The 25,068-nt window shown below is 47.3% G+C and overlaps 1 protein-coding gene across 1 annotated transcript in view; it reads right to left on the bottom strand.

The window, feature by feature from the left end:
- The window catches only part of PLXNB1 (plexin B1), a 195,731-nt gene that overhangs the window by 87,532 nt on the left and 83,131 nt on the right, over positions 1–25,068 (bottom strand). The window contains exons 6-7 of the mRNA XM_084633455.1: positions 12,594–12,776; positions 7,485–7,613 (exon numbers count right to left, since the gene is read on the bottom strand). Of these exons, the coding sequence (XP_084489581.1) occupies positions 7,485–7,613; positions 12,594–12,776 (312 nt within the window). The remainder of the gene's footprint in view (positions 1–7,484; positions 7,614–12,593; positions 12,777–25,068) is intronic.

Raw genomic sequence — 25,068 nt, 5'->3', positions numbered from 1 at the left:
GACGCCCGGTAAGCGATGGGCTTCCAGGTTGATATCATGGGCTGTACAGAAGTTCCACAGCCTGAGGGCTTCCTGGCAGAGAGCTGAGAAGCGGGCCCCGCCTTGTCTGTTGATGTAGAACACAAAGGCCACGTTATCCATGAGAACTGTGACCACTCTGTCTGCTAGGCATGAGCAAAAGGCCACACAGGCTAGGCGGACCGTCCTGAGCTCCTTGACTTTTATGTGTAGGGCTGGTTCCTGCATGGACCAAAGGCCTTGGGTCTGGAGGTTTCCCACACGGGCTCCCCACCCCAAGTCCAACGCATCGTGCACCAACTCACAGTCAGTGGCCAGCCCCTGAACGGGACCCCTCGGAGCATGTTCCCCGGGGTGGACCACCAGCAGAGGGAGGCTAGCACGAGTTTGGGCACAGTGAGGACCTTGTCCAGCCTGTCTCTGGACTGGGAGAATGTCGAGGCCAACCAGAGCTGAAGAGGCAGCATCCTGAGTCTGGCATGATGAACCATGTACGTGCACACCGATATATGGCCCAGGAGCTTGAGGCACACCCTCGTGGTCATCTCGGGAAACCTCGTGACCACCCTGATGAGCTCCCTCAAGGTGTCGAATCTGTCCAGTGGGAGGGAGGCTCTGGCCAATGTCGCGTCCAGAATTGTACCAATTAACTCTGTGTTGCACCAGTACCAACGTGGATTTGGTGCTGCTTACCAGCAGCCCCACTGTGAAGCTCGTGGGCAGGAGTGGTTACTTGATCCTATACCTGTGACCTGGAGCTGCCTTTGACCAGCCAGTCGTCGAGGTAGGAAAAAATCTGGACCCCCCTGACGCCTGAGGTAGGCCACTACCACAGACATACACTTTGTGAAGACTCTGGGTGCCGTTGATAAGCCAAATGGGAGGACAGTGAACTGGTAGTGCTCCTGCCCTACCATGAAACGGAGGAAACGCCTATGTCCCTCGAATATGTGAATGTGGAAGTATGTGTCCTGTAGATCGCGGGCGGCGTACCAGTCCACGGGATCCAGGAAGGGGATGATGGAGGCCAGAGAGACCATGCGGAACTTGAGTTTCACCAGGTAGTGGTTCAGGCCTTGCAGATCCAGGATGGGCCTGAGCCCCCCTTTGGCCTTCGGGATAAGGAAATAGCAGGAGTAGTACCCCTTGTATCTGAACTCTGCCAGCACCACCTCCACCACTCCTAAGTGAAGGAGCCACCTCATCTCTTGCTCAAGTAAGCCTTCATGAGAGGCGTCCCTGAAGAGGGATGGGGAGGGAGGGTGGGTAGGTGGGGCAAAGAGAAATTGGAGGGTATAGCGCCAAGAGATGGTGCTGAGGACCCAACGGTCCAAGGTCAGTAGCAACCACTCTGGGAAGAAAGTACATAGGCGGTTGGAGAAGGGAAGGTTGGGTGGATCCCTGGTACAAACTGGTAAGTCGTCCCCAGGTGTCCCATCAAACTGGCGCTTACCTGCCTGCTTGCCCTTGGAGGACCCAGGCTGGGGCACGGGCCGAGACAGTCGCTGTGGGCGCTTTTTATAGGCTCTTGATCTTTTATAAGGGGGCTCGTATTTGGAGTGGGTAGCCTGACTAGGGGCTTGCTGCGACTTGAATTTGGTCCTGGCTGGGGCTGGGACATAGATACACAGAGTCTTTAATGTCATGCAGGAGTCCTTAAGACCGTGTAACTTCACATCTGTTTGTTCCGTGAACAGGACCTTGCTGTCAAATGGAAGGTCCTGCAAGAAGTTCTGTGCCTCGCTGGACAAACCCAACAACAGGAGTCACAACACTCTTCTCGTGGACACCGTGGAGGCCGTAGATCGTGCAGCTGTATCTGCAGCGTCCGAGGCTGCCTCAAGGGCCGCCCTGGCTACAGCTGTGCCCTCCTCGACCAGAGCCTTAAACTCCTTCTTATCACGCTCCTGAAGGGAGTCTGCAAATTTTGGCATAGAGCCCCACAAGTTAAACTCATATCTGCTAAGCAAGGCTTGGTGGTTTGCCACCCTCAGTTGGAAGCTCGAGGACAAATAAATCTCTTTCTACAGAATAAGTCTAGTCTCCTTGAGTCCTTATTCTTAGGGGTAGGAGCAGGTTGGCCCTGGCGCTCCTTATGGTTGACTGCCTCGACAACTAGAGAGTTGGGGGCAGGGTGGGTATATAGATACTCGTGCCCTTTGGCAGGCACGAAATACTTCCGTTCTCCCCTCTTAGAGATGGGGGGCAAGGAAGCCAGGGTCTGTCATGGGGCATTTGAGAACTTTGGCACACCTCTTGGAGTGGGAGAGCCACCCTGGCTGGCGCTGTAGCTGAGTGGACATCAAAGAGGGAGTCCAAGGATTCCTCCACCTCCTCAGCTTGTAGGTTGAGGCTTGATGCCACCCTTTTCAAAAGTTCTTGGTGGGCTTTCATGTCCTCCTGAGGAACAGGAGGAGTAGCCGCCGTGATTAGGGTGATTAGGGGTCTGGAACACATGACTTATGAGGAGAGGCTGAGGGAGCTGGGATTGTTTAGCCTGCAGAAGAGAAGAATGAGGGGGGATTTGATAGCTGCTTTCAACTACCTGAAAGGGGGTTCCAAAGAGGATGGCTCTAGACTGTTCTCAATGGTAGCAGATGACAGAACGAGGAGTAATGGTCTCAAGTTGCAGTGGGGGAGGTTTAGATTGGATATTAGGAAAAACTTTTTCACTAAGAGGGTGGTGAAACACTGGAATGCGTTACCTAGGGAGGTGGTAGAATCTCCTTCCTTAGAGGTTTTTAAGGTCAGGCTTGACAAAGCCCTGGCTGGGATGATTTAACTGGGAATTGGTCCTGCTTCGAGCGGGGGGTTGGACTAGATGACCTTCTGGGGTCCCTTCCAACCCTGATATTCTATGATTCTATGATTACCTCATCGGTGGCAGATGCCACCACTGTCACCTTCTGAGCATGGAACAGGAGAGGAGCGCTCCTCTGACCCCTTCCTGGGTGGCTGAGAGAGAGGCTGATGGTCTTTTTGAGGCTCCGGCCACCGAGCGAGCCACCACCGGGAGCTGTACCGGGGCCCACAGGGACCACTGGTACCATGGGGCTGGCCAGAGAGCCTGTGGCACTATTGGAGCAGACTTCCCCGCCTGACTCACCAACTGTCAGCGTCGAAGGGAGGCCAGGCTGGCACACGATCTACCGCTATCCCGGGACGGGGAAGAGTGACAGCACCGCGAGTGGTGCCAGGCTCGAGAAGATGGTCCTGGTGTGGAGGAGCGGGAGTACCATCTGTAACAGCTGCTCCACGAACGGCTCCAATGGGCGGATCCATGATGGCCTGGTGCCGGCGATCTACACCTAGGGCTGCGGGAGCAGTGCCATGGCAGGGACCTCGACCAGGACGAAGAGCGTGACCAGCATTGATGTTCATACCGCAAGGGGCTATGGTAGCTTCTCGGAGCCAATGACCTCCGGTTCCATCTGTCCCAGTGGGGCACGCTCTGATCGTCTGGTCTGCACTCCCTCAAGGTGGATCTGTGCCTGGAATCCCTGCTGCTCGGTACCCAGCCAGACAACCTGGTGGGGGCCGATGGGACCGGTGCGGGCTCCGTGCAGGACGGTCACTGTGTGGAGAGCAGCATCGGGAACTTTCCCTCGACTGTGAGCGATACCATCCGGGCGGCGACTGTGGAGGTCCGAGCACTGACTTCCCTCTGGACTGGAGAGCCACGGTCATTGGCACAACTGGAACCGGTAGAGACATAACATCTTGAGCCACCTAACAGGTCTCCGGCGTGGAGGATACCCCGAATGTGGCCACTGGCGTCCGGGGAGGTCGACTCAGAGCGGGCCGGGCTACACTGCTTGACTTGAGTCGGAGGCCAGGAGTTCGATGGGGAACGAGAGCTGCCCAACCCGGGTCTAGTCTCGTCCCCAGCCTTGCCCCAGTGCCTTGACGGAGAAGACCTCTTCTTCGTCTTTTTAGAGTGTCCCGTGGACGCGAAGCGGTGCCGACTGGTGGAAGGCATCGCTGGGTCACCGCGCACCAATGCTGCGTTGCTCAGTGCCAAATCAGAGTGGTGCAGTGGTGTCGGGGTCGGGCTGACTCCATCAAATGGCTCGGAGCCGTATGTACCGCTCCTTCTTGGTCCAAGGCATAAAAGATCTGCAAATTTTGCAGCGGTCGCTGAGGTGGGTTTCCCTGGACAGCGTAAACAGGCAGCGTGTGGATCACTCACAAGCACAGACCGTTTGCAAGTGTTGCATGACTTAAAGCCTGGGGCGCAGGGCATGCCCTGACCCGGGCGCACTTATCTATTCTAACTCTCTTTTCTTCTTCTTCTGGTAACTACAAGTACTAACTAACTACGAACTAAATGAAGCCCAAAGAGGGAAAGCTACGGCAGAGCTGGAGCAGAGCAGTTTCGAAGCACTTTCACTGGTGGCAAGAAGGAACTGACGGGGGGGAGCATACAACGCCCCATATACCGCGCCATGCCAGGGGCGCTCCCCTATGGGTACTGCTGAGGGAAAAACTTCTGGCACCGGTGCACGTGGCGAGCACACACACCTATTGTGTAATGCACATGAGCAATCACTTGAAGAAGATCTGCACTATATCATGTTGGGGGCTGCAGATAGCAGGGCTGGGCCTTGTCTGACTGAACACCTCTGTATTATCGTATCGCCATGACGACTAGTTTCAGTCTCTTGTCTGCAGCCCTATTGACAATTACTTCCTAATTGCCCAAACCATTTTCTGGTTAAAGAGATTTTAAAAACTCATTCAGTTTCTCAGCCATTTTGCAATAATTGCTAATTTAATATACTTCATTTATTAATGGGCCTTGTGATGGGGTGTATAGTCCCCACAATGGCTCGGAAAGTAACAGAGGCCCTGGGAGCAGGGCTAGCTCCACCCCTCCAGACCTGTCAGTCAGTCACATATGGCAAGGAGGAGACCTTTAAAACAGAGGAATCTGCAGGCAACTGGAGGGAGAGGAGTGGGAGTGCCCTAAGCAGGAAGCTGCTGGTGGGACTCCTGGAGCCACAGAGGGAACTTCCAGCTGGGCATCATTCACCCCAACCCTACAAAGGGTGCAGCGAACTCCCAGGGAAAGCCAGAGATGTAAGAAGGCCTGCAGAGGGCAAGGGCCCCTTGCAAGTTGTAAGGAGCTGGGGTCTGGGTTGAAGACACCCAATGTAAATAACTGGGTGTGATCACATCCCTCCACCATCTGTGCAAGAAACCTCAGGGGACTCTTTTGAGCCTGCTCTCCCCAAGTACATTAGCATGCCTCTCACCATCTTGGCAGCATTAAGTTATTCTGATTTGGGTGCCCGGATCTTTTCCTGCACAATTTTAGAACTGTGTATTCTGTTTGGTTCCCATTTTTACTCATATATTTCTGGCCCAATTCTTTATGAAGGCATGTTAGCCACATATTATTTGTATTCTTCTTTATCACAGGAATCATTGCTTCTTGTGCTTTCCTTTGGGTGTATTTTAGGATTCTTCAACCTTCCTCCACTCATGGATTTTAATACCGCCTCCCAAGTTTTATAAGTGTCTTCATTCCTCAAAATTTGCTTTCCTCAAGTCCAGTTGTCTTATATTGCTGTGCTTACTAGCATCAACCTTTCCCACATTTTCCCACAATACTCACATTTTCAGTCAATTCTTTCCTACTGGTAAGCAATCACGCCAGGGTAGCTTCTCCTTTAGTTGGATCTTTTGCTTTCTAGCTCAGAAAACTGGACTCTTCCGAACATAAGGCATGCTCAGATGGATTTTTATCTAACAGGTATCACAATCCTGCAGTTCCAAGCTCTCAAATGTTGCTCTAGCCTAGGGATTGCATGAGGGAGGGAAGGGGGCAAGGCTGCAGCTGATGCTCACTGTGGTTTCTCATTTAGTTGTCATTCCTTGTATCTTTATCCCTCATCTGATTAGACTGAGCCTCTCATTTCTGAAGATAAGTTTGCCACACAGCTTTGCTTCCCCAGTCCCCCTTTCCTGCATGGATTGCAACTGTTCCTGTTAAGAGAATTATTTTCAGGTTCCAGCCATTGATCCCAACTCTTCTTGTTTATTCCCCAAACTCCTTATATATGGCCACACACAGTTTTGTTCATTATGTCTCCTAATTATTCACCTTCTATTGCACAAGAGCTCCATCTTCTACTTCACTATTGAAAACTGAAGGCATACGCCACATTTTGAGTTAAATAAAGCTCTCTCTTTTCCACTTAGTTTAAAGCCCATCTAACAAGTTCTGTCAGTTTTGAACCAAGAGATTTGTCTGCTCCTGCTAAGTGGAGTGTAAAACAGTGGATCTCGACCAGGGGTACGTGTACCCCTGAAGGTACACAAAGGTCTTCCAGAGAGTACATCAACTAATCCAAATATTTGTCTAGTTTTACAACAGGCTAAATAAAAAGCACTAGCGAAGTCAGTACAAACAAAATTTCATACGACTTGTATATAGAGCAGTATAAACACACTGAAATGTAAGTACAATATTTATATTTCAATTTATTTTACAATTATGTGATAAAAATGAGAAAGTAAGCAATTTTTCAGTAATAGTGTGCTGTGACACTTGTATTTTTAAGTATGATTTTGTAAGCAAGTAGTTTTTAAGTAAGGTGAAACTTGGGGTTTGTAAGATAAATCCAACTCCTGAAAGGGGTACAGGAGTCTGGAAAGGTTGAGAGCCACTGGTCTAACACACACAATCATTAGAAGGCTCCAGTGCTTCATGAACCCTGTGACAAAAGTGCTGAGAGCCAACAGCTGACCCAGTATTCTGGTTACTGAGCACTAACTGGTTCTCCCAGAGAAGCCCTGTATGAGGTGTGGAAGATTTAAAATGATCTAATCACATTGTGGGTTGATGAGTTAAGGGGCTAATTATCCCATCAGCTGAAATGGTAGTTAAAAAGCACAGGAAGGAAGTGGAAAGGAGGAGAGAGGGGCTAGCAGAACCTAGGGGAAGCTAGGTCACCAGCTGGTGAGGTCTCTTACTCTCCCTGGAGAGAGAGCTGAGGATTGAAGGACACTGTAGGTAGATGTGGTGCACAGGGATTGCGACGATGGCTTGGTGGTGGTTACATAAATAAAAACTCACAGAACTGTAGACAATTAAGAGGCATGCAAGACTGTTTGGGAGTGACCCCAAGGCGGGAAAGGAGCTTGCCCTGTTACAGACCCTAGGCCTTTTTCTCCACATTGCTAACATATCTGTTACTATCTAACTGTTGGTCTCTGTAATGTAACAACTCCCTTTTACGCTCATCCATCATTGCTGACATAACTCGTGCACAGGGATGCACAAGGGCTGAGAGACCAATCCCTGGGATGGCAGGATTCCCGTCATATTTTACAGACATGGCGTGAGGCCAGGCCCCTATGACCACAGCATGAGGCTGACTACAGACACCACTTTCCCTCAGGAAGTACTGTGGGCCCTAAATGCTTTCATTCCTTTACAGTAGGGATTTCATTGATCTCACCATTGACTGGGTCATGACGTACAGGTTCTGCTGCGACTGGTCAAATAGCAGGTCTCCACTCACCATGCTGTTCAAGTGGATGACTAGAGAAGCATATGTATTAGCTTCTCCCATTGCTCCTAAGTACACCTGTAAGAGACAGAGTTGTAGTCAGCAGGCAGGCAAAATGAAGAGTGAAGTAGGTGGCCAGCTGCTGTTTGTTGTATCTCCTTGTTACATCTAGTCATAAACTAGACTGTAATCACTCTGGAGCAGAGACAGTCTCTTTACTGAGTATCTGTACAGTGCCCAGTGGGCTCCCACAGCCTGATTGGTGCCCCTAGGTGCTATAGAAATGTAATAGAAGTGCTATAGAAATGTATAGAAGTGTATAGAATGGTGCTATAGAATGTATAGAAGTGTATAGAATGTGTAGAATGGTGCTATAGAATGTATAGAAGTGTATAGAATAAAATGGTGCTATGGAAGTGTATAGAAATGTATAACAATAACAGGGAAAGGAGATATACGAATGGATGAGTAGGTAGGTATGTGAGCAGACGAAGGGGAAAGTGAGCTTTTGCCAACAGGTTTGAGGGCTGATGGGCAGATATCTGAACAGGCAGAGGGGAGTGCAAAAATGAGTGGATGAGTTAATAAGTGAACAAGTGGTCTGGTGGATGGGAAAAAGTGAATGAATGAAATTAGCAGGGAAATAATTGCCACCTCCTGGACAAAGCTAGAGACTCATGTGGTGCTTTAACCACATGATTTTTCAGGATAGTTTGTGTTCACAGGGTGTAGGATGCCCCATCCTGGCCACACCAGTTCCATGAAAGCCCTGAGAGAAGAGCTGAGGTGGTCAGTCATGGGTATCTGGGAACCGTAAACTTGCTGTGGAAAGAACTAGTCATCAAGCCACTGAGTGACCATCATGAGAGAAGAAAAGGAGTACTTGTGGCATCTTAGAGACTAACCAATTTATTTGAGCATAAGCTTTCGTGAGCTTGACAGTAGACACAGCAACATGCTCTGTCTGGAGGTATATTTCAAATCAACCCAGAAACTGAAGTGTGGAAAATGTGATAACCCAACTGGTACAACTAGCAGCACGTGGAACCTTTGTCCTCGGGCCTGTACTGGCTGCCTACTGGCTTCCAGGGGAAATTTATAGGAGTTAAGTTTGGTCTATAGAGACCTAAATGCCTTATGTTATATTGCACTGAGGAAGGATGATCACGTGGTTATGGCTCTGGACTAGAACTCAGGACACCTGGGTTCTGTTCAGAGCTCTGTCACAGGCTGTGTGTGACCTCAGGCAAATCACTCTGTGCCTCAGCTCTCCATATGTAACAAGGAATATTCTTTATTTCAGGGGATTTGTGAGGAATAATTCAATGCTTCTGAGGCTCTAATGATATAGTCAAAAACGACTATATAAGCACCTGGACTGTGGCCAGTAACTGCTGTAACTGTGGCCAGTAAAGGCACCTGAATGGTTGTCCTGTTGGTATAAGAGAGAGGGAACTGCCAGCAGAGTATTCTCCATGAGGGGTCTCCATTTGGAATTTATTCTCATTGCTGATCTCAGATTGCACTAACCTGTCAGCAACCTGACCCTGCTACAAGGCCTCACCTATATATTCAAAGACAGTTATAATACTAGACACAAAAGGGATGAAGAATGGCTGAGTAGTTAGTATGCTAGCCTGGAACTTAGGAGACCCAGAGTCAATTCCCTCCTCTTGCACAAACTCCTATATGACCATGTGTAAGTCACTTGGGCCCAGATTCCCAAAGGTATTCAGGCTCTTCCATTGTTAGGAAGTGGGTCATTTGTGGGTCTTGGCCTTAGTCACTCTGTGCCTCAGTTTCCCATCTGTAAAATGGGATAATAGCATTACACTATCTCACTGCAGTATTGTGACGATAAACACATTAAAGATCTCAGGTGCTCAGATACTATGGTAATGGGTGCCATATACCTAAGAAAGATCACTAGTAATTGTGAGTGGGTTGGGGTATTATTATTTTGTGGTTTGGGGAAAATGAAGAGTTTTTTTAAAAGGGTAATTATTTTCAGATTCAGGCCCAGGATAAAGGACTTCCTTTGTGTTACAAATGTATGTATTTATACGGCAGACTCAAACACTCAGTAGCAATCATAGAGCTAGACACTCAAAGAAGAGGTTTAAAGTAAGAGTAGAGTACAGCTCTTATAAGCTTTGCAGAGTAGGTCCAGCACTGGCTCAGAGAAGATTATAACTGAAAATGTCTTTTGTATAAGTAGTTCTGCTTATTCTTAGGGATCCATATCAGTCATGAAGGTCACGGAAGTTACGTATTCCGTGACATTCCATAACCTCTGAGACTTCTGCAGTGGCCAGTGTGGCTGACCCCGGGGTCGCCCAAGCAGCTGGCCCCAGAGACAGCCACATTGGCCACTGCTGGAGAGGCTCCGTGACCAGCTGCACTGGCTACTGCTCAGGCAGCTGCCCCTGGGGACTGCCCGAGCAGCAGCTGCTGCTGCAGCTGGCCCTGGGGACTGCCCGAGCAGCAGCCCCGGGGGCAGCCCCCCACAGCTGGTGCCACTGGCCCCAGCCTCCCCCCAAGCAGCAGCCCCAGAGGGCTCCCCCCGAAGAAACGCCCCTCCCCAGGCTTCTTCCCCACTCCTCTCCGAGCAGTACACCCCCCCAGCTAACATTTAGTCAGGGGTATTTACAGAACAAGTCACGAACAGGTCACAGACTGTGAATTTTTGTTTATTGCCTGTGACCAGTCCATGACTTTTACTAAAAATATCCATGACTAAATTGTAGCCTTACTTATTCTTAACTGAGAGCATGCTGAGTTTGAGAACAAGCCATCAGATGGCACTGCTATCCAGCAGAGACTTACTTCTCTGGAACAAAGAATGGGCAAGACAGAATTTGTTTCAGCTCTTAGTAATGATAGATTGTGGCATGTGAGTGACAAACATCACAGGGAGGCAGGACAATTCAGTGTCTTCTTGTAGGCTTGTCACAATAATTGATCTGAGTGACTAAACTGTTCTACTTTGGGAATTATGATTCTCTGCAGTCTTTCCCAAGCCCCAATGAAGTAGATCAGCATTAATGTCCCCAATTTGCAGAGGAAGAAATCGAGGAACAGAGATGACATGTCACTTCAATGAAGCCAGTGGAAAATCTGGGAACCAAAGCCAGATCCCAACTCCTAGACATGTACCACAAGTGCATCCTTCCTCCTAGAGAGAAAGAAACAATGGGCACACAATAGGAGAGTGTTCCAGTCCTGCCGGAGTGCTCTGGAATACACTTCCAGCACTCTTTTGGGGAATGGGAACAGCATTCTGCTACTTCTGCCAATTCTAACCACTTCCCAGCCTCCATGCAGGGGCTGAGTGGGGCCCCAATTCCAGTCCTGGTGGAGGGCTCCAGTCCTGGGCCAGGGGGTTCCCTCCCCTCCCTGGATACAAAGGGTCCTCCAAGCCAGCAGGTGCTGGATCCCGTCAGGGGGCACTCAGAGGTGGGTCAGCACAGAGGGAACCTGGGATGCTAAAGCTGTGTAGTAGTAGGATTTTATGTTTGTATTTTGTATAATTTAGAATGAAGGATAAAGAATAATAATGTAGCATGCATTAAATGTATTGACGTATGATTTGACCATACCCTGCCAGCCACCCTTTCTGAAAGCAAAAAGGAATGGCCTAGCATGCCGTTGGTAAAGATGCATCAGCCAGAATCTTGTGTCTGAAGCTGATTTCAAGGTAGTGACAGACCTTTAGGGTCACCATTTTGTTTTAAATTTAGCATTTTGAAATAAGTAAAAGAATCGGAGTACTTGTGGCACCTTAGAGACTAACGAAAGCTTATGCTCAAATAAATTGGTTAGTCTCTAAGGTGCCACAAGTACTCCTTTTCTTTTTGCGAATACAGACTAACACGGCTGTTACTCTGAAACCTGTCAAGTAAAAGAATGTAATGATTGTTTTCTCCTGCATTGCAATTTGATATTCCTGTTCAAATGCTCTGCGTAAATCAATCCTGTTTTGTGTGTGTGAATGAGGAATGTGTTTGCTAGAAGACAAGCGTGAAGGCTATCACCAGACCAGATGTTCTATGGAGGAATCGAGGATGGACATAAAGGCACCAGGAGATTGCAACACGCCCTACTGAGATGTCAGAAGAGGGCAGATTGACAACTCTAAAAGATGTGGCAGGCACCCATCAATGGGGACAAGATAGCTGTGATCAAAATCAGCATGGGGTAACTCCCTGAGAGACTGATGAAAGAACAAGATAAAGGATGAGAAGAAAACAAGCTCTCATCAAACGACAACTGATTACAGCATGACGGTGCAAAACTCATTGGTCCCAATGAAGGAAAATCAATATAAACAGGTTGCTTTGCCATGAAACTTTGGGTTTGTCTGGCCAAGACTTCCCTGGAGCATCGTGTCGCGACCGACAGAACCCGGCTCCTCTCTACCCATGATCAACCTAGCTGGACACTAGATTGATCCAGACTCTGGACTGGTAACTATAACATCAACTGGCGGAACAGTGTGCGCGTGTGTGTGATTGAATGCATATGCTAATTGTTGTATCTCCAATAAACGTGGCATATTGCCTTTTCCCTTGAAAAAGATCCCGGGTGCTTTTTATAAGCATAACAGGCAAGTGAGCTCAGGGACCAGATCCACCAGAAGTCCAGGGCAGAACTGGAGCTGGGCAATGTTGGGAGCTAGGTAGAAAAGCCGTCCAGACAACAGAGCCCCCAGCTAGGCAAACATAGGGAGAAGGCAGGGGTGGGATGGGCTCTGCAGGGTGTCACCCCCTGCTCCTCTGGGCCTCCCACAGCTCTCCCTATCATCCTCCCACCTCCCCACAACTACCTCTAGCTCCCTTTGCTCCTGTGCACCCTCCTAGGACATCACACTGCCCTCCCCCCAGGTATGTACCTCAGCTCCACCCCCATTCAAAGTGAGCTTCCACCACCTCTGGGGATCTGACACTTCTGTGTTTAGGACTCCAGCATGCAATAGGAGCACCTCAGTTGCACCACTCCATGCCTGACCCTCATCAGTAACGCCTTTTCTTCGTGCTGCCAGTCCAAGCCAACTCCTACCTTGTGCAGTTGGCCTCTGCTGTCCCCCAGAAAAGCAATGGTGTGGCCATCCTCCACATTCACGGCCACAGCAGTCATACGGGCCTCCGGCTTCTCCAGGGTGGGGGCTGTTTCAAGAGGCACCCGACTGGCCATGGGACTGGGGGTGTGGTCCGAGCCGCAGGGGTACGCGTCCAAAGTGTCCTTTGTGGGTCAGGAAAGAAGAAAGGAGAGACCATTCCAAAAAGGAAACCAGGATCTTTAACATCTATTACTCCCTTGCCCTCCCTATCCCCTTCCACCCAGGCATATCAGTGTGCATCCCAAATGTAAATTAATTGAGCCTTAAATTCCCTTGGAGGCAGATAGTATTATCCCCACTTTACAAAGGAAGGTGAGGCACAGAGAGGTTAAGGGATAAACCCAAGACCTGACTGTGAGTCAGTGACAGCTTGAGGCCAAGTGCAGACAGCACTCCCCCTCAACAGATACTGGGTGGCCCCAAGCACTTTATTCCTTTGCAGAAGAATCTAGGTCTCCTAGTACTCAGACCTCTGGCTTAGGTAAATACTTGAGATACAAACATAGGTGCTGGAAATTCAGCAGAGGGATGTTTTTACTGAGTCACTTCTGAAACACTATCTCAGTGTGTTTCCAGGGGATGTTGTGCTATCATCTTTCAGGTGAGTTTAGATTAAACTGATTTTCTTGAAGACTTTTTTCATACATGCTTCCCCTCTTGGAATCACTGCAAGGCAGAGTGAAGATTGTTTGAATGCCCTAATTGTACATTACCTACTTTCCCTGTATAGATTACTTTTCAAGTCTACGCTATGGAGACTATACTGGCATAATGCAGACTACACCGATGGAAGTGACTTTTACATTGGTGTAGGAACTACACTTGGAACTTGCATCTATATTGGGGGTTAGGTCAGCACAGGTACTTCACTCAGGGGTGTGAATTTTTCACCACCTTAGCAATGCAGCTAAATTGATCTAAATTTTAAATATAGCCCAGACCTAACTATAACCTTAACTCTGAATTCCCTGAGTTTGTAACACTTTGTTTTGAGATATTAATGGATTCCAAAGCCAGAAAGGACCACTGTGATAATCTAGTCTGACCTCCTGTATAACTCAGGCCATAGAACTTCTCCAAAATAACTCCTGTTTGAACTAGACCATATATTTGTAGAAAGGTCTAGAAAGGTCAATTTAAAAGTTGCCAGTGTTGGAGAATCAACCTCAACTCTTGGTAAATTGCTCCAGTAGTTAATTACCCTTATTATTAAATATTTATGCCTCATTTCCAGTCTGAATTTGCCTAGCTTCAGCTTCCAACCATTACCTCTTGTTATACCCTTGTGGGCTAGATTGAAGAGTCCATTGTTAAATATTTGATCACAGTTCATAAGTACCTACACGGAGAATAAGTCAACTCCTTAACCTTCTCTTTGTTATGCTAAACAGACTGAGCTTCTTGAATCTATCAGTACAAGGCGTATTTTCCAATCCTTTAATCATTCTTATGGCTCTTCCATGAACCCTCTCTGATTTACCAACATCTTTCTTGAACTGTGGACACCAGAACTAGACACAGTATTCCAGCAGTGGTTGCACTCATGCCAAGGACAGAGGTAATAAAACTCCCTACTCCTACTTAAGATTCCCCTATTTATGTATCCAAGGATCACATTAGCCTTTTCAATCACAGCATTGCACTGGGAGCTTATGGTCAGCAGATTATCCACCATGACCCCCCCACCCAATGTCTTTTTCAGAGTCACTGCTGCCCAGGATAGAGTCCCCCATCGTGGTCTACATTTTTATTCCCTGACATATACATTTACATTTGGCCATATTTAAACACATGTTGCTGTCTTTTGTTCAATTTTACCAAGAGATCCAGATTGCTTTCATCAGTGACCTGTCGTCTTCATTATTTATCACTCCCTCAATTTCTGTGTCATCTGAAAACTTTATTAGTGATTATTTTAAGTTTTCTTAAGATAATTGATAAAAATGTTAAATAGTGTTAGGGCCAAGAACTGATTCCTGTAGGGCCCCATTAGAAACACACCTGCTCAATGATAACTCCCCATTTACAATTCTATTTTGAGACCTGTCAGCCAGTTTTTAATCCATTTAATGTGTCATATTAATTTTGCAGCATTCTAGTTTTTAATCAAAACGTGCATTACCCAGTCAAATGACTTGCAGAAGTCTCAGTATATTACATCTACACCATTACCTTTATCAACCAAACTTAGAATCTCATCATAAAAAGATATCAAGTTAGTTTAACGGGATCTATTTTCCATTAACCCATGTTTGGCATTAATTACATTACCCTGCTTTAATTCTTTATTAAAGAAGTCTCATATCAGCCATTCTGTTAACTTGCCCAGGATCAATTTCAGGCTGACAGGCCTATAACTGTCTGGGCCATCCTGTTTACCCTTTTTCAATATTACTGCAACATAAGTATTCTGCCAGTCTTCAGAAACCTCCCCAGTGTTCTAAAACTTATTGAAAATTAACGGGCCAGCAAGCCTCTCAAACAGTTCTTTTAAAACTCTTGGAGGCAAGTTATCTGGACTAGTTGATTTGACAATATCTAACTTTAATAGCTGCTAGTTAACATCCTCAAGAGCTACCAGTGGAATGGAAAGTGTGTTATCATATGGTATGACGACATCAGCTATTTCCCCGCCAAATATAGAACAGAAATATTTATTGACGACTTCTGCCTTTTCTATATTATTGACAATTCTAGCATTTCCATCTAGTAATGGACCAATGTCATTGTTAAGATTCTTTCCGTTCCTAATATACTTTAAAACCCCCTCCTTATTGTCCTTAACTCTGCTGGCCATAGACATTTCTTTGTGTCCCTTTGCTTCCCTTATCAACTTTTTACAGTTCCTAGCTTCTGATTTATATTCATTACTATCAAATTCCCTTTCCTTCAGTTTATATATATAGTTTTCACATCCCCTCTATGCCAGGTTGACTTTTTAACCCATGTGACCTTTCTTGAGTGCAGCTTTTTGGCCACCTAGTAAAGTCTTCTTAAACACTTACCAATTATCATTCACTTTTTTCTGCCACTGATTTGGCTCAATTGTTTTCCCCTTTTGTGAAATTAGCCCTTTTAAAGTGGCAGGTTTATTTTATATTACTTCTTTAGACTTTATTTTGTTTGCATATAGCACATGTGATCAAGTCATGATCACCTGCACCTAAGTTACCACTGATTTTTAATTTTGTGATCAATTCTTCATGTGTGTCAGAGTAGCCTGGCAGCCAGCTGAGGCATAAGCAGTCTGTTGAAACTACGGGCAATGGGAAAGCTCCCAGTCAAACAACAACATTGAGCAGACCAGAGAGACTGCTTACCTGCCTTGGGATGATGGGTCCTCGCCTGTGCTTGGCTGAACCCTGGTTGAATGGTGTAGGGCCTATCCCAAAACCTGCAGGTAATTGCCTCTAATGACTCATCACACTCTCTGGCTCAGGGCTGACTCATCAGGCTTAAGCAGTCTGGAAGTATCACAATCTGTCAGTACTAGGTCTAATACAAAATTCACTATGTCGGATGCAAACTTTGTATTTTCCACTGAAAGCATCCGATGAAGTGAGCTGTAGCTCATGAAAGCTTATGCTCAAATAAATTTGTTAGTCTCTAAGGTGCCACAAGTCCTCCTTTTCTTTTTGTGTTAGGAAATTGTCATCTATAATATTTAGAAATTCTGAGGATGTTTCAGTAATGGCAGCATGAGACCTCCAGTATGTGTCACTCAGACTGAAGTCCCCCACAATCATGCAGATCTTTTCCTATTATACATGTTTTTAAGGAGCAATCCTGTTCCCTAAGGTGATTTCATGCTATGTAGCTGACACACACTAGTACCTCATCTTGTGGTTTACCTGTTAAGACAGATCCATAAGCATTCAGGATCTTTTCTTTCAAGTTGTCAGTGACTCAGAAACAACTATTGCCATTTTTGGCAATGGAGTGCCACTCCCCCTCTCCTTTTGCCCACTTGATCCTTCCTAAATAGATTATAACATTTTAACATTCCAATCAGGCAAATCACCCTACCAGGCTTCAGTAATACCACTTAGTTCAAATTTATGCTAATAAAAGAGCAATTCCAATTCTTGTTTGTTATTCAAGTTCCCAGCATTGGTGTATAGGCAATTAAAGAATTTAATTACAACAATCCTGTAATATGTTTAACCATTAACTTACTGATAGGTGCTCTCAACCATAACTCCTTTGTAACTTAGGGGTTTTTTGGGGAGTGGGGTGGTGTTTGGGAATTTCATTAGTTTGGTGGGTTTTGTTTTTTTTTTTAAAACACTATGAGGTTTCATATATGGACACTAAACAAGAAACCCCAAAAGAATGCTCCCATACAGTATTTTAAGGCTGCAGAAATGGCTCCCAGGTCCTGGGGTCCTCCAGGAAGTAGCCCCCACAACAACGGCACCTGACTCAGGACTTCCCACACAGCCCCAGCCAGGCACCGTGCAGAGGGGGTTGGCATAGTCAGCCCAGCTCTGGGATCCCAGCTGGCTGAACTCAGCTCAGTGCTCTGGTCTGTACCACACTGCACACAGTCCCAGCTCTGCCCTTTGCCTCAGGTTGCCAGGCAAAGGGCAGGTGGGTTCAAGCCCAACTTCCTCCTTCTGCTCCCACACACCTGGGTCCTAGTGCAGCTAGGATTAAGGAGTGTCGGATTTCTGTTGAGACAACACCCAGAGGCCTCATGCTGGAACAGGGCTCAAAGCTGCCTCCCTGGAGCAGGCGTGGGAAACTCCCAGATGAGCAGAGCCGAACCCCTCCAGGTCCACTCCTAAACACACAAGACACAACAGACTGGGGCCTACTGAGCTAAGCACAGGCCTACATGCCAGGAGCTCCACTCTAGCTCTCTCTGGTCCAGGGAAGTCACTGCTTCTCCCTTTTAATTATTTTATTCCCAGCTGGGGTTGTGGTGGAAAGACTTTGGGTGAGCCCATTACAGGGATGGCATGGTTACCTCCGAACCAAGTGTTACAAGCCCAGGAAATCCAAAGTGAAGGTTACACTTCAATCCAAACAGTGTGAGGTAAGCAAGGGGTTTCCAGACCTTTTTCCCTGAGGCCCACCTATGCAGCTGCAATAGGCACTGCCGCCCACTATCAACACTTCTTGAGGAAAAGTATACATTTTAATTATTACATCAACCTACACAGTTTGATAGCGCCTCCTCCCACCTCTCCCACCAGGCAGACAAGCTATCCTCCCATTAGACTGATCAAATGGGAAATCAGGCAAGGAGCTGCCAAGCACACAGCCTGGCCTCCTGGGGCCACCACAGGTCCATCGGGGAGAGGGGCACCATGGGGCGTGCGTGGCCCCTCACCTCAGCAAGGACCAGGGCCAGCAAGAGGGCAAAGAGGCCAGGCAGGTTCCACAGCCAGCCCCCGCCAACACCTTCTGCCTCAGCAGCCCACTAAGTACGTCACCTGGCAGCCCAGCCACAGTCACCCACCCAGCACCCTAGTGCACCTCACAGGCACCCCCTGCCTTGAAAGGAAGGAAGGGTTTGGGGGTTGCCAGTGCCGGGGACCAGGCAGGGGCTCAGGCCCAACCATTACCTGTTACGATCCCGATCACAGCATTGTCCAGGCAGAAACAGAGCAGCACCTTCAAGCCCTAGTCCCTAGGGGGGCCGCAGGGCTGTTACTCCGACAGCCACAAATCTCAGGCTGTGGCAGCTCAGGAGTGGAAACAGCTGTGAACCCTCCAGCCTCCTCTAGCCACCCTGGGAGCCGCTGCCTCTCAGGACTGGTCCCTTCTCCTTGCCATCCACCCACCAGCTCCGCTTTGCCCTCTGCTGCCTGCCTGGGGTGCTGGATGTGGGCCATCCCTAGCCACCACTCCACTAGTGGAGGGGACTGGCGGCCAGTTCCCAGCATGGGACTCATCACCATCCGCTTCCCAGTCAGACATGGCAGCGCTGGGTGCCCTGCAGGTGGGAGGGGGCCTGCCCGGGGGGGGATGGGGGTGCATGACAAGCTGTTCAGGGGGCGACTGAACCTTTAAATTGTGCCCCCACCATCAACTTATACAGTTTGGGGAGCAACATTCCTTATGTCCCCCTCAAACTCCACACACTGTTCCACCAGCAGACCAAGTAGGACTGTGTTGCAGCCCATCTTTGGGCCACAGTCCACAGTTTGGGAACCTCTGAGGTAAGCAATGCCCAGCTATGGACCCCAAGCCCTCACTCCACCCTGCAGAGATTCCAAGCAATAGTCAGAGGGCTATGGCTACTTTTGTGCTCCCAGATTTGACTAAACTGATGTTTCTAGATATGTTTGATTGTTTTCCTCTTCTCCGCTCATAGCATCACTGCAGAGGACAGAGCAAAGAGTGTTTGAGTGCCATAACTGTGCGCTATTTACCTCATCTTGTTTGGGTTTCTTTTAGGTGTAACTGAATTAACTGAATTTCCTAGGTTTAGAGAGGGAAGGTGGGAGAGAGAGAATTTCTTTTACTGGATCCACTTCTTATGGTGAGAGAGACAAGCTTTCAAGTGACACAGAGTTCTTCCTCAGGTCTGGGAAATGTGTCACAGCTAAATACAAGGTGGAATAGATTGTTTAGCATAAGTAATTAACACCTATTTCAAGGGACCATTCAAGGTGAAGTGGCCCTTTAACACCCTTCCAGTTATGGGGGGACCACAGGAGGGAAAGCAGCTGGGGCAGTTGTTAATGGGTTACAGCTTGTCATAATAAGTCATAAAGTCCTCAGAACAAGTGCAGTAACTGTGGGTAGGATATGCTGTATTTTTCAAACAAACCAAGAGATTGGGAATCCCTGCTTTAAGTGCACAATGGAACTCAGTCTTAAATATGGAGTCACAACCAGTGCCTCCATAAGTCAAACAATCACTCTTTGAATCTTGCTAAATACTTGGCCTCAATAATACTGTGCAGCAGTGTGTTCCACAGTCTAATTATGCCTTGTGTGAAAAACTCTTAGGCTCCGACTCCATGAGTGCTCTGTAGGTGGCGCATGGATGGAAAAAACACAGTGGGTGTTCAGCGCCCACCAACTACAGCTAATTGGGGGCGTTGCTGATCAGCTAATCTGGGGCACCGCTGAACAGCTGTTTGGCAGCGGCTTGGGGGAGGGCAGAGAGCAGCGGGAGGGCAGGGGCCTCAGGGAGGGGGCGGAAAGAGGTGGAGTGAGGGCGGGGCCCTGGGGGGAAAGGGCGGAGTGAGGACAGGGCCTGGGGGCAGAGCACCCCTAGGGAAAAGTAAAAACCAGTGCCTATGGAAAAACTATTTCCTTTTATCTGTTTTAATTTCAAACATTTCAATCTTACTGAATATTCCCTTTTCTTGTATATAAAACAGAGAATAGAAGCTCCCAATTTACCTTCTCTCTAGGATTACCGTTTTGTTTATTTTAGTAAACACGCATGCCCCTCTTTTTTCCTCTACACAAACCCAAACTTTTCAATCTCTTCTCCAAGCGTTTTTTCCATGTCCCTAATCATTCTTATCACCCTTCTCTGAATTCCTCTAATTCTGCAATATCCTTTGTGAGACTGGGTGAACTATACTGCACACAGGATTCCCGCTGAGGATAACCCATCGCTTTATATGAAGGCATGATCATATTCTTCATATTAGTCTCCATCCATTCCTTATGCATCATAAACACTTTTTTTAACTGCAGCTATGCATGGAGCAGATGTCTTCATTGATGACACCTAGGTCCTTTCCCCAAGTCAATACCATTAATTTAGAACCCTGTGACGTGTAGGAGTAATTCAAAATTTTCTCTCCAATGTGCATTACTCTGCATTTACCAACACTGAGTTTAATTTGCCATCATCATGTTGCTCATTCACCTAGCTTGATCAGGATCCTCTGAAGTGCTCAACAATCTTCTCCAGATTTAACTAATGCAAATAATTTTGTGGCATCTACAGATTTTGCCACCACACAACTCACACCCTTTCCAGGTCATTAATAAATATGAGAAATAAAGACCAGACCTAGTACTGAACCTTAAGGCACCCCACTGTTAACCTTCTGCCATTATGAAAATTCACCATTTATTTCTACTCTTACCTATCTTTTACCTAATTTTTGATCAAGGACAATACTTTGTTACTCATCTCTGGCTACTTATCTTCTTTAGTAGCCTCTAAAGAGGGCCTCTGTGAAAGGCCTTTTGAAAGTCTAAACCAATTCTGTGAAATATTTCTCCTTTACCCACTACTTTGACACATTCAAACAATTGTAATATATAAGCAAGACATGATTTTCCACTGCAAAAACCATGTTGATTAGACCCTATCATATCATGATCTTCCAGCTGTGGTATTATTCTATTTTTAATTACTGTTTCAAACAATTTACCATGTAGAGATGCAAAGCTTATTGGTCTGTAATTCCCCAAATCACATCTAGAACTTTTTTAAAAAGTAGGTACAATATTTGCTATCATCTAATCCCAAAGTGTAGTACCTGTTTTTAATCAGAGATTGCATATTTCTGGTAGCAGCTCAGCTACTTCATTCTCAAGCTCCTTCTGAACTCTTGTGTGTGTACCATAGAATCATAGAATATCAGGGTTGGAAGGGACCTCAGGAGGTCATCTAGTCCAACCCCCTGCTCAAAGCAGGACCAATCCCCAATTAAATAATCCCAGACAGGGCTTTGTCAAGCCTGACCTTAAAAACTTCTAAGGAAGGAGATTCTACCACCTCCCTAGGTAACGCATTCCAGTGTTTCACCACTCTCCTAGTGAAAAAGTTTTTCCTAAGATCCAACCTAAACCTCCCCCACTGCAACTTGAGACCATTACTCCTTGTCCTGTCATCTTCTACCACTGAGATGAGTCTAGAATCATCCTCTTTGGAACCACCTCTCAGGTAGTTGAAAGCAGCTATCAAATCCCCCCTCATTCTTCTCTTCTGCAGACTAAACAATTCCAGTTCCCTCAGCCTCTCCTCATAAGTCATGTGTTCCAGACCCCTAATAATTTTTGTTGCCCTTCGCTGGACTCTCTCCAATTTATCCACAGCCTTCTTGTAGTGTGCCCAAACCTGGACACAGTACTCCAGATGAGGCCTCACCAATGTCAAATAGAGGGGAACAATAATGTCCCTCGATCTGCTGGCTACGCCCCTACTTATACATCCCAAAATGCCATTGGCCTTCTTGGCAACAAGGGCACACTGTTGACTCATATCCAGCTTCTCGTCCACTGTCACCCCTAGGTCCTTTTCTGCAGAACTGCTGCCGAGTCATTCGGTCCCTAGTCTGTAGCGGTGCATTGGATTCTTCCATCCTAAGTGCAGGACCCTGCACTTATCCTTGTTGATCCTCAGATTTCTTTTGGCCCAATCCTCCAATTTGTCTAGGTCCCTCTGTATCCTATCCCTACCTGCCACCGTATCTACCACTCCTCCTAGTTTAGTATCATCCGCAAATTTGCTGAGAGTGCAATCCACACCATCCTCCAGATCATTTATGAAGATATTGAACAAAACTAGCCCCAGGACCGACCCGTGGGGCACTCCACTTGATACCGGCTGCCATCTAGACATGGAGCCATTGATCACTACCCATTGAGCCCGACAATCTAGCCAACTTTCTACCCACCTTATAGTGCATTCATCCAGCCCATACTACTTTAACTTGCTGACAAGAATACTGTGGGAGACCGTGTCAAAAGCTTTGCTAAAGTAAGAAACAATACATCCACTGCTTTCCCTTCATCCACAGAACCAGTAATCTCATCATAGAAGGCGATTAGATTAGTCAGGCATGACCTTCCCTTGGTGAATCCATGCTGACTGTTCCTGATCACTTTCCTGTCGTGTAAATGCTTCAGGATTGATTCCTTGAGGACCTGCTCCATGATTTTTCCGGGGACTAAGGTGAGGCTGACTGGCCTGTAGTTCCCAGGATCCTCCTTCTTCCCTTTTTTAAAGATGGGCACTAGATTAGCCTTTTTCCAGTCATCCGGGACTTCCCCCAATCGCCATGAGTTTTCAAAGATAATGGCCAATGGCTCTGCAATCATATCCGCCAACTCCTTTAGCACGCTCGGATGCAACGCATCCGGCCCCATGGACTTGTCCACGTCCAGCTTCTCTAAATAGTCCCTAACCACTTCTTTCTCCACCGAGGGCTAGCCACCTACTCCCCATGCTGTGTTGCCCAGCGCAGCAGTCTGGGAGCTGACCTTGTTCGTGAAGACAGAGGCAAAAAAAGCATTGAGTACATTAGCTTTTTCCACATCCTCTGTCACTAGGTTGCCTCCCTCATTCAGTAAGGGGCCCACACTTTCCTTGGCTTTCTTCTTGTTGCCAACATACCTGAAGAAACCCTTCTTGTTACTCTTAACATCTCTGGCTAGCTGCAGCTCCAGGTGCAATTTGGCCCTCCTGATTTCATTCCTACATGCCTGAGCAACATTTTTATACTCCTCCCTGGTCATTTGTCCAATCTTCCACTTCTTGTAAGCTTCTTTTTTATGTTTAAGATCCACAAGGATTTCACTGTTAAGCCAAGCTGGTCGCCTACCATATTTACTATTCTTTCGACTCATCGGGATGGTTTGTCCCTGTAACCTCAATAGGGATTCTTTGAAATACAGCCAGCTCTCCTGGACTCCCTTCCCCCTCACGTTATTCCCCTAAGAGATCCTACCCATCAGTTCCCTGAGGGAGTCAAAGTCTGCTTTCCTGAAGTCCAGGGTCCATATTCTGCTGCTTACCTTTCTTCCCTGTGTCAGGATCCTGAACTCGACCAACTCATGGTCACTGCCTCCCAGATTCCCATCCACTTTTGCTTCCCCTACTAATTCTTCCCGGTTTGTGAGCAGCAGGTCAAGAAAAGCTCTCCCCCCGGTTGGCTCCTCCAGCACTTGCACCAGGAAATTGTCCCCTACATTTTCCAAAAACTTCCTGGATTGTCTGTGCACCGCTGTAGTGCTCTCCCAGCAGATATCAGGATGATTAAAGTCGCCCATGAGAACCAGGGCGTGCGATCTAGTAGCTTCTGCGAGTTGCCGGAAGAAAGCCTCATCCACCTCATCCCCCTGGTCCGGTGGTCTATAGCAGACTCCCACCACTACATCACTCTTGTTGCTCACACTTCTAAACTTAATCCAGAGACACTCAGGTTTTTCTGCAGTTTCATACCAGAGCTCTGAGCAGTCATACTGCTCCCTTACATACAGTGCTACTCCCCCACCTTTTCTGCCCTGCTTGTCCTTCCTGAACAGTTTATAACCATCCATGACAGTACTCCAGTCATGTGAGTTATCCCACCAAGTCTCTGTTATTCCAATCGCATCATAATTCCTTGCCTTCACCAGGACCTCCAGTTCTCCCTGCTTGTTTCCAAGGCTACCATCTAGGCCTGGCGACTTATTGCTTTTTTATTTATCAGGTTGCCCAATTATTAGGCAGTTTTTAAAACTGCAGCCAGAAACTTTTTCACCATATATGTTAGGCATTTAAGTCTGCTGGCTGGGATGTCACGCTCCTAGCCACAAAATATGTTTACACTGTCTTATGGCAGACTGAGATTGTGCCACATCTAAATTTCCATTTAAAAAAAAAGTTTCAAGCCTTTATAGCTGTGAAGAGCCTTTTGAATGGGACCCTGATGCTATTGTCTTATACATCCTAAACCAACAGCTCTGCGAAATGTGTGAACTATTCCATTTATCTTAACTGAGCATTGGGTCAGTAGGGTGTCTGTTTGTTTGCGACAGGGAAGCCTGGCTGTTTAAAAATAGCCAGAGCTTCGCGAACCAGCTGAGCGGCGGAGAACCAGCTGAGCAGCGGGGACAGCAGAGCAGCACACAGCAGGAGTTTGCCTGGGACTGGTAAGTATCCGAGTCTGTGTTTGTTTGCTTGCTGAGGAAGTATCCGAGCGTGTGTTTGCTGGGGGGGCAGTGTGAGAGCCTGAGTGAGTGTCTGATTGGCTGCTAGCCTGCAGGGGGCGGGCAGTAGGGTGTCTGTTTGTTTGCGAAGCCTGGCTGTTTAAAAATAGCTAGAGCTTCGCGAACCAGCTGAGCGGCGGAGAACCAGCAGAGCAGCACACAGCAGGAGTTTGCCTGGGAGTTCGCCTGGAGGGAGCCCAGTGAGGCTTACGTCTTGCAAACTGCTCTGAGGAAGCTCATAGTAGGAAGGTGATATGGAAGGGGGGGGTTCAGCTGTTGTGACCTGCACTGGATGTGCCATGTTTGTCTTTCTTCCACAGGACAGAAGCGACTTTGTCTGTACAAAGTGCAAGCTGGTCTCCATATTGGAAGAGAAGATTGAAGGTCTGGAGCAACAGATAACAACCCTGCGTTGCATACGGGAAACTGAGGATTTCCTGGACGAAACTCAGGATAGGCTTCTAGGGGCACAAAGCTCTACAGATATAGAGCAGGTTGCACAGAGGAGCCAAGAGA

This window comes from Lepidochelys olivacea, assembly GCF_965140295.1.
Source record: "Lepidochelys olivacea isolate rLepOli2 genome assembly, chromosome: 7".
Lineage (NCBI taxonomy): Eukaryota > Metazoa > Chordata > Testudines > Cheloniidae > Lepidochelys > Lepidochelys olivacea.
The sequence above is the reverse complement of the archived record's forward strand: the minus strand, read 5'-3'. Positions and strand labels throughout refer to the sequence as shown.